This window comes from Synchiropus splendidus, chromosome 11 (genome assembly GCF_027744825.2).
Source record: "Synchiropus splendidus isolate RoL2022-P1 chromosome 11, RoL_Sspl_1.0, whole genome shotgun sequence".
NCBI lineage: Eukaryota > Metazoa > Chordata > Actinopteri > Syngnathiformes > Callionymidae > Synchiropus > Synchiropus splendidus.
In genome coordinates, this window is record NC_071344.1 from 12,504,930 (window position 1) to 12,514,185 (window position 9,256).

The 9,256-nt window shown below is 47.2% G+C and overlaps 1 protein-coding gene across 1 annotated transcript; it reads left to right on the forward strand.

Moving 5' to 3' along the window:
- Window positions 1-1,154: 1,154 nt before the first annotated feature.
- Window positions 1,155-9,098, forward strand: gabrp (gamma-aminobutyric acid type A receptor subunit pi). Its single transcript, XM_053879144.1, has 10 exons — window positions 1,155-1,263; window positions 3,246-3,365; window positions 3,474-3,586; window positions 3,650-3,717; window positions 3,789-4,006; window positions 5,148-5,230; window positions 5,405-5,542; window positions 5,623-5,775; window positions 7,431-7,624; window positions 8,594-9,098. The coding sequence occupies exons 2-10, from the start codon at window positions 3,322-3,324 to the stop codon at window positions 8,924-8,926; spliced, it is 1,344 nt and encodes a 447-aa protein (XP_053735119.1). The 5' UTR covers window positions 1,155-1,263; window positions 3,246-3,321; the 3' UTR covers window positions 8,927-9,098.
- Window positions 9,099-9,256: the final 158 nt, after the last annotated feature.

Here is a 9,256-nt window from a genome sequence, read left to right on the forward strand (position 1 = left end):
GTTTCCACTGGTACTGCTGTGTTTGGTCCGTATTTGTCAGCTTTGTGGCAAAATGCAGAATATAAGGTTTTCTGAACCTCCTTGTCCAGCATCAATCCCGCTCTCTCAGCACTAGAACCTTGTGCTGAACTGTACTGGCTCTTGTAGACATGACTCATGAGGACCAGGTGAGCTACCAGTTCTGTAGTGTCCAGGGGTCCACGACTTCAGTCTCCTGTCTTCATATGGTGATGGGGCATGCGAGTCTCTATCATTCGCTCTAAGACCTCACTGACGCAGCCTAAGGGAAAATAGCAGCCTAGGTGGAGAAGGTTCATTAATTCAGCCGTTGAAAGGCGAGGGGCAGGTTGTTTGTCAGTCACAGGGTTGAATGGAGACATTATCATGGTTGTTTAGCATGAGATCTGCTTGTTGAGTAAATGGGCTCCTGCTGAAACAGTGTTGGGAAGCACAGATACTCAGCTTTACTTTGGATTTAAGCCTTTGAAATGGCAGCTATTTGGATTTCCTCTTGTCATTACAATGCAGTTGCTCAAAGGAGCCTCCCCTTTTGGACAAAGTTCCTTTCTGGATGTGAACGGGCCAGAAAATGTAATTACTCGACTTCGTTTTCCAGGCTTGTGTTTCTGTGCGATAGTGTTGCTGCATCAAAGGCAGCCAAAGAAAACAATCATGTTTTGGCTGTTGCTCAGGGGAGCAGCCCTAAAGTTTCAGCCATCCCCGCTGTCTGTGTGGCGATAATGTCAGAGGAGCAACGCAATAACGCTGGATGAACGTGAGCCACAGATGAAGGAGAAGAATGTGCTTCCCAGGCAAGAGAAGGTGGAGGAAGAAAGGTAGTTTTGATGATGATAAAAGGGAGATGAAGAAAGTGGGCACTGGGGAGTCGACGTTCAGAAGTCAGGGCTGTCGTGTTTAAGAGGGCAGATGAGGGGGAGCTAGGGTCAAGTATAGATTGATGTTGAGGTGGAAGGATAAAGATAAGTGGACATGCATGAGGTGCATGGACTTCAGGGGTGGAGGGCAGTGGAGGGGGGGGTATGCAGCACAAATGATTGGGTGAGTGGGAGAGGAAGGAGGGGGCTTTGTGCAGGGACTCTGGTGGGAAATGAATGAAACAGCTCAGAGAGACGAAGGGAGCTACACAAACAGCCGGCAGACGGTGGTCCAACATCGGGGGGGACGCTGTTCACTGCTGGATGGAGTAAACACAACAAAAAGCAGGAGGGGAAGAGGATCAGTGCGGCAAGCAGGAGGAAAAAGGTGAGTGCTCAGCAAAACTATTGCGTCTTGGAGGTCTGAAGAGGGAGTAAGTGTGTTCCAGAAGGAATCTGAAGCGGGAGCAGATGCTCTTGAAGGACAACATGACGCTTCATCTGTCATCTGTGGGCTGCACCATTAGTGGGCATGTTTAACGGCAGCACAAACACAATGCATATTAATGTCACTGCATTGTTGTTCCGCGAGTCGTTGACTTCCAAAGAGAGGCAGGCGTGAGGGCGACTTGAGGGCACTTAAAAATATATCTGCAAGGCTGAGGTGGAAAACACCGGGGACGGGAGCATGTGGTGGGATTTGTGAATAAACCATGAGATGGAAGGCGCATCAATCAGCAGCTGGCAGATTTGACAGCGCAGGACAGAGAAATTTAATATTCAAGCCACGACCGTGTCTTTATCTCCCCCCGCGTTCTTCATTACCGCCTGCATATGCGGGAGTGCGTGGGTGAAAGCAAGACCCCGCTAATGAGATATTCATGGGACGGAAGGATCAATACAAGTTTTACAAGTATGGCCGCGGCGAGAGCGCGCTATCGCGCCAAGCTGCCGCGCCGTGCATTTCCCCTGAGGTTTGCAATCCATTACCCACCGCCACAGTGTTGCACACCTGCATACGGCCCTGAGAGCGCTGCTGCAGTGCTCCAGGTTTGGTGACAGAAACCTTTCAAGAGGCGAGTCAACCTACCTCAAACTTGACCATCTTGAAGTGGTGAGCTCAAGAGGAGCAGGTGATACAGCAAACCGTGCGAAGCCTTTGTCTCAGCGCCCACTCCCACATTTTTTATTTAAATTTTGCTTCACCCTGAGGAGAGATCTGAACCTCACTCTGGTGCACTGCACTAAAAGGGACTGAGCTTTCCTCACCCACTGTCACTTCTACAGCCTGGATCCTGGACTGATTCCAATACTAACAAGTAATCATAACAACCATGTGGGATTCAGCAATGGAAAAAAATCGCTCAGTTTAGAGACAAAAAGCAACCTTAGTTGGGGTGAAGGGAGAATAAGAATAAGACAGGATGAGTGTTGGAGCTTCGGCGGCTCGACTCATATTGCGATGGCACCTGTCATGTGATGTCAGCTTCATACTGTAGCTGACATATCATGACAGGTGAGAGTCTTTATGTTCCCTTTAATGGACTAGAGACCTGCCCAGGGCTCCAGGACCAGGCAGCAGGGACAGGCTCTACCTGTCCCTCTAAAGGGAATGAGTGAATTAGATAGGTTAATATTGGGGTACACGATGGATACTGTGGATACTAGACTGCAGACGGCTTCAGCTTTGAGACATGTATATTCTCAGTAGCTGCTGTCCTGGGGCAAGGCTAGTCCTGTGGTGGCTGAGTTCAACTAATGCAAATCTTACAGAAACAGAGTCAAAGAAGTGTCTGGAATACGCGTCATTTTCCAAGCAAAAACATTCTTTTCCTTAAATTACCAAAACACTTTCTATTCCAATAAAGGTTTCTCTTGCTAGTGCTTGTGTTTTACTATCCTTGTACAAGGAGTCTTTGTTTTAGACCACAGTCCAACTTTTGACACTGAATCAAGGATACAGCGCGGTTAATTCATAACCTTTGGTCTTCAGTTACCATGGGAACATCAGCATTTCTGTGTGGCGTTCCACAAGGTTCTATTTTAGGTCTCATGCCACTTCTTGAACAAATCATCCAGTGCCATAGTCATAGCTTTCATTTGACCTTAAGAACAGCCGGTCAGACGAAGATGGGCCTTGTGTGGGTCCTCACCAGCAACTGAGTCTTCTTTTTCAGGGCACCTCGACTTTGGCATTGCCTGCTTGACAAGAGCAAAACCTCAGCTTGAACATCCCCTTTTCAAAGCTAATTTTTTACAGACTAGCTTATGAAGTGGTCTTGCCCACTGACGTGCTGTACTTCATGTATCTTCCCATGGATTCCTACTTGTGTGTTTCATTGCGGTGTGTTTTGATCTCTCGACTACAAGACGCTCCGGCTGAATGCGGCTCGTCGGGTAATAGAATTGCCTTGTCAACTGCCCTGAACAAAGCTGCTGTTCCGCCATGTTGGTCCAGCTTCTGAGCTTGTCCCTGACCTTTACACTGTGGTGAGCAATCTCTTGTCCTGTTTCAGCATGCTGCCTTAAACATGCGTATTGATTTCAGTATTGAGCCCCAATCGCGGCTTCCAGATTGAAGTGTATTGTTCCTTCCAGTTGCTGCACATTCCCAAACCATCCGTGGGGAGATTGGAACGACTCGCAGCTTCAGCCCACGATCCAGAAGCTGATGAAGGGATACAACAGATATCTCAGACCCAATTTTAATGGTAGGAAATCCTGGAGATAGTTTCCTCATCTCCAGTTTGATCACTGACAGTTTCTCCTTCCAGAGGGTCCAGTGGAAATTGGAATGAGTCTTGATATAGCAAGTATTGATGCCATCTCTGAGATCAATATGGTAGGACATGCTTCACGCTGGTAGGGTCCAACTTTGAGGCAGCGATCTACACAGTTCACTCTGCTCTGCAGGATTACACTGCCACTATCTTCCTACGTCAGCGGTGGAGGGACTCCAGACTGGTTTTTCCAGGGAACGAGAGTGTCAGCGTGGATGGACGCCTGGTGTCGCTGCTGTGGATTCCTGACACCTTCATTCCCGACTCTAAACGTTCCTTTCTGCACGACGTCACAGTGGAAAACCGGCTGATCCGCATCTTCAGCAATGGAACGGTTCTCTACGCTCTACGGTGACCGATTCTAATCCCATTTTTAAAAAGGCGCTTCTGTTCGGGAGCTCTATGGGAGGGGCTTGGGTTTGGTGACCTCGGCAACTTATCGGCAGGTTAGATCAGATGTCCTTTATTTGTCCTGCAGTGGGGAAATTCAACGTGTCACAGCAGCAACAGTCAGTGACAACAAAGACGCCCAAGACATTAAAGATACACAACAAACTTCAGAGGCATTCACAAAGCAGATGATGGATCAGTTGGTTGGCTCAGGGACATGAGTGAGGATCTCTAAGTCTGAGCCCATGGTTGAAGATTTCCTGTGGAGATTGAGTTTGTGAGGAACATCTTCACCTCAGACATAAAGATGTTCAGGCCACTCAGGCCAAGCGTTTCTCTAAAAGCTAGGGGGAGGGGCTTTTCGTGCAGCTTTGAGCACAGCAAACTCAGGTAGCTCAGGCATCAGTGAGGTGCTTTGGACGCGGAGGAAGGATTGTGTGTCCTGGGTGTCGCTCAAAAGCATCAGCATCAGACACTTCCCTCTGATGAAGCCTAGAAGTGCCTCGGGTTACGTCCCAACAGAACAATGTATCATCATTAGTCACCTCACTGTGGGGAATCTTGAGGGACCTTTATGTATTTATTGGCCTGAAAACTAACGCTTTGCATCCGCGAGTCCCCACAAGACTTCTCTCTCTGTCACAGCACAACAACTTGATCTGGAAACTTACTCCACAGGGGATAAAAGCAGTTTGGAGAAAGTCATCAGGTCCAGGTTGATCTTATTTTTACGGCGGCAGTGATTCACTTGGACTGTCTTCTGCAGGCGAGGGCTCTGGGTCGTACATTATTTGCAAATTCGAGGCAGCAAATCTCAAGCTTTGGGTCTTTTCAGACCCAAAGCTTGAGCTTGAAGACATATAGCGCATCGTAGAGTGGAGCCAAAGACTCCAGAGAGCGACCAAGCTGGGTCTGCCTTCAACCGTACACGGCTAACCTCACGCACCTGATGACTTCAGGGGCAGGCCAGGATTTCATTTGTGCCACAGAAGCAATCTCAGCCTGTGTTTCCTCCTGCTGCTTGGTGTGGTCTCAGCAGGAGATGTCAGATCCGGATCCAACTTGTTCACTCATTCCCTTCCTCTGATTAATCCCACCTCAGCATCACGGCCACCATCGCCTGCAACATGGACCTGACCAAGTACCCGATGGACCGGCAGGTGTGCACGCTGCAGCTGGAGAGCTGTGAGTACCTCTCCGCCCACCCTCCCCCACACACCCATCAATCATTCCAGAGCGTAGAGAGGGAGAAATCATTTTCATCATCATCATTTCCATCTCCATCGGGGGAGTAAGTATCAGCTCCAGTTAGTTTGACACATGAGGGTCGGAGCGGAGCTCATTCCCTGTGTGTGTCAGGGGGCTACAATCTGCAGGACGTGGTGTTTTACTGGACCAGAGGAAATGACTCTGTGAGAGGACTGGACACGCTGCGTCTGGCTCAGTACAGCGTGGAGAGCTACTACACCTCAGTGACCCAGGCCGTGTATGAGACCGGTAGGACAGCACCTTCAGGAGGCGCTGGCGAGCCTCTGTGTTGACACTGTGTGTGTGTGTGTGTGTGTGTGACCTCACAGGACGATATCCCAAGCTGGTGCTGCACTTCGCTCTGCGGAGGAACGTGCTCTTCTTCATTTTGGAGACATATGTTCCCTCCATTCTGCTGGTGGTTCTCTCATGGGTGTCCTTCTGGATCAGCCAGTCCTCTGTACCCGCCCGGACTTGCATCGGTGTGTAACCGACCACTCGCGCTGCTCAGACACTTCCAACTGTAGCCGTCTCAAAAGTCACATGACTCCACACACACTATGAAAAGAGTCTGTGTCAGCAAGAGACAAACAAATTTCCTTCAGTTTCACTGCTAAATTCTGTGTCATTTGTCAGACATTTCGTTCAAATACATTGAAAGTTTACACGTGAGTGATGGAGTTAGTTGTGTTTTTTTGTGGTTCTTTGTTACAATTCATGCAAGTTAACTCGATAGCTTTGAATTTAAGCGCAATATTGATGATTCATTTGGATTGTGAGGGTAGAAATTTGCATTAAAGATGGATACTATTTTGGTTTGTTGGTGCTTTAACTTTGTTTGTAGAAAGTTAATATTCCTTCAGCAAACATGAGTCCAGTTTAGAGGCAGTTTTGTTCTGCTATGTCACAGAAGATGGCAGTTTTAGGCCACTCAGGTCTCAGGTATTGGCATTTTAGCCATTCACACGCAGAATGACGTATTTTTCATGCACAAAAACATCGTCCACCGAGTGACGCTGCAGTGGGACAGACAGTAAGCCGTGGCTAAGAGAACGATAGGAGCTGGCTCAAGTTAGAGTGCTGGTTTCGTGCTGTAAAAGTTGCGTGTCGTTGGTCAAAACATGCGTCGACGCTGAGCAAAAGGAGATGGAGGGGTGACTGACAAACCCAATGGGGTTGCACGTGAAGAAGCTGGTATGAAAAGATGACAGTATTATGTGTGGCATAAAACATATTTGCTGTTTATTTTAGCACAAGCAGCTCAATAGTCCTCAGCGCGTTACGACCATGGTGGCCTGACGTGGACATAAAGCAGGTCTTGCAGAGGGCATCATGAGCTTTAATAACCAGTTTGAGAAAGAACAAATATTTATAGAGGTGCTTTGATATCCAGCGCCTTCAAACGAGTAATTTGACTTTATGTCAAGATGTTTCAGCGTCACTATGCTTATGTGAAAATTAACATTCTTTATTTTCAATATATTATACAAAGTTATTCACTTAGTTATATTCATATTTATATCCTATACTTCTATTGTTTTCAGGGAGTCTCAGTCAACCAGTTTTAAGGACTATTTTGTGTGCTTTAAACCTACTCTTTTGGCTTTTGGTTATCAATGAAGGTGCTAGCAGGTTTTGGGAAAACAAAATGTTGGTGTAGTATTTCAGTTTTATTGTTGGAAAAATGTGTAGCAAATAGTTTTCCATCTTTTGTTATGGAAGTTCCAGCTTTTGTTCTCGACCATTGTTCTTTTGTTTTCAGTAAACACGTGCTAAAAGTGGCATATTGTACAGTTCTACAGTATAAAACATGCTCCACTACTTGCAATAGAGGCCACTTCTGTTTGTCTGGACCCATTATGACCAACCTATGAGGAACATCTGGCGGTGTCACATGTGGTTCCCTCAGTCTGTCGTCTCCGAGGACCAACTTGAAAAATGATGACTCGGACGTCCCTCTGTGAGAAAGAAACCATGTTGCGTAGGAAACTGGCTGAGTCTCATTTGACTGGGAGCTTTTCTCACACGCAACGGCCACAATAGTTTCAGGCCTTTGACTTTCCTGGTCGTCTGTGATCCAGCTGGAGTTGCAAGTCAATTGAAATGCAGGATTCTGATTGGTGACTCTGTTGAACAGGAGTGACCACGGTCCTGACAATGACCACCCTGATGATGGGCGCCCGCACCTCCCTGCCCAACGCCAACTGCTTCATCAAGGCCATCGACGTCTACCTTGGCATCTGCTTCACCTTCATATTTGGCGCCTTGCTGGAGTACGCCTGCGCACACTTCTACACCATGCAGCACCAAACCCTGGACCAGTTACAGCAGGTCAGTTTGGAGCTCTGATCCCCGTCTGTCCATCCAACTATGACTCTAATGCTTGGCCGTAAACTCACCTGTGATAGTCCCAGTCCGATGTGTTGCCATGGAAATAACCCAGGTCATGTCAGGGGTGACTGGTGAGGCGTTTTATGATCTGCATTATTGTTGCTCAGATATTAAGTCGAGGTTGACACTGAGACGATGAAGCGTTTTCATTTTTCATTTTCATTTTTCATGAGTCACTGTTCCTCAAGAAGGTCGCCGGATCATTACAAGGCCAAACTATTCAGGACGTTAAAAGCTTCTGCAGTTGGTAGAAGAAAATAAAGGGATACGCTTCTGAGGAATGAACAAAGGCATTGACACTTTGGAATCAAAGATGAAATAGAAATGTAGGCTCATCTCAAACGAAAACTAAGTGACGAGTTGACGAACGTTTGCTGACTCGGATTAAAAAGGACGTGTTGTTTCATCAATAGGGTTGTAATATAGTGCCATCTAGTGGGCTCTGAAAATGCTTCGTCGTCACAAACTTGGATCGTTTAATTGTTAGCCATCATTGAGACCAAGGGCGGGCACTTCCATTCATTATTATATAATAATGACACCAATGCAAGGGGTCATCAGGCCAAAACAGTTAAGAAAGTGGATATAAATTTGGTAGTTCACTATTATAAAATAGGAAATGTATTGACAGCATGGCATTATGTCATTAAAATCTGTTGTTTGATAATACTACATTTTTATAGACTTTTTTATTGTATATAAATGGTAAATATAGATAAGAAATGCTGAATATAATGGAAATTATATGCATAACTTTCTATTTAGAATTTGCTTATGAGGGCCACGTAAACACAGGCACGGGGGCCTCAGGTGGCCCACCACTGACTAAGATGGTTGAACCCACTTCCTGGTTCAGATGTTTCAGTATTGAACCATGAGGTCACCGTCACACCGGTGATGTGTCCACAGGAGCTACTGAGAGACTTCAAGGAATCCAACGGAAATGGCTCCATCCCGGTGGTCACCTCCACCCAACCCAAGAAGCCCGTGGAGATCGGCGCCAGCGAGCAGGAGCCTGCTGAAGAGCCCAAACCCAGCGAGCCCGCCAACCCCCCCGCCCCCGTGGAGAACACGCCGGTCCAGAGCTTCAGCCTGGCCTCGGTGAAGAGAGCGTCACGCCACGTGGCCAAGGTCTTCACCGTGGAGAACCCGCACAACATCGACCGCCACGCTCGCACCGTCTTCCCCACCACCTTCTTCTTCGTCAACATCCTCTACTGGCTTTATTACCTCTGTCTCTAAACGCGTCTCCAGTGACCGCCAACAGCCTTCGGGCCTTTTGTTTACAGGTGAATCTCCAACATCCGTGGAAGAGCTTTGAACAACCAGATGCCTGAACTGTCTCCAACTCAACTGTGCTGCCTTGATAAATGTACAAGCTTATGTTGAAGACGTCTTACTTTCTATCAGATCATATGACATTGAAATAAAACTGTGATTTGGAATGTACACCTGAAGTGGCTCCTTGCACCCGAGGGAACCGGTCAGATCAGGGTTATTGACATCAAAGCCCAGAAAGAGCACAGTTCCACCTCTTAAAGACCTCACTTGTTATTGACATTGAACTCCTTT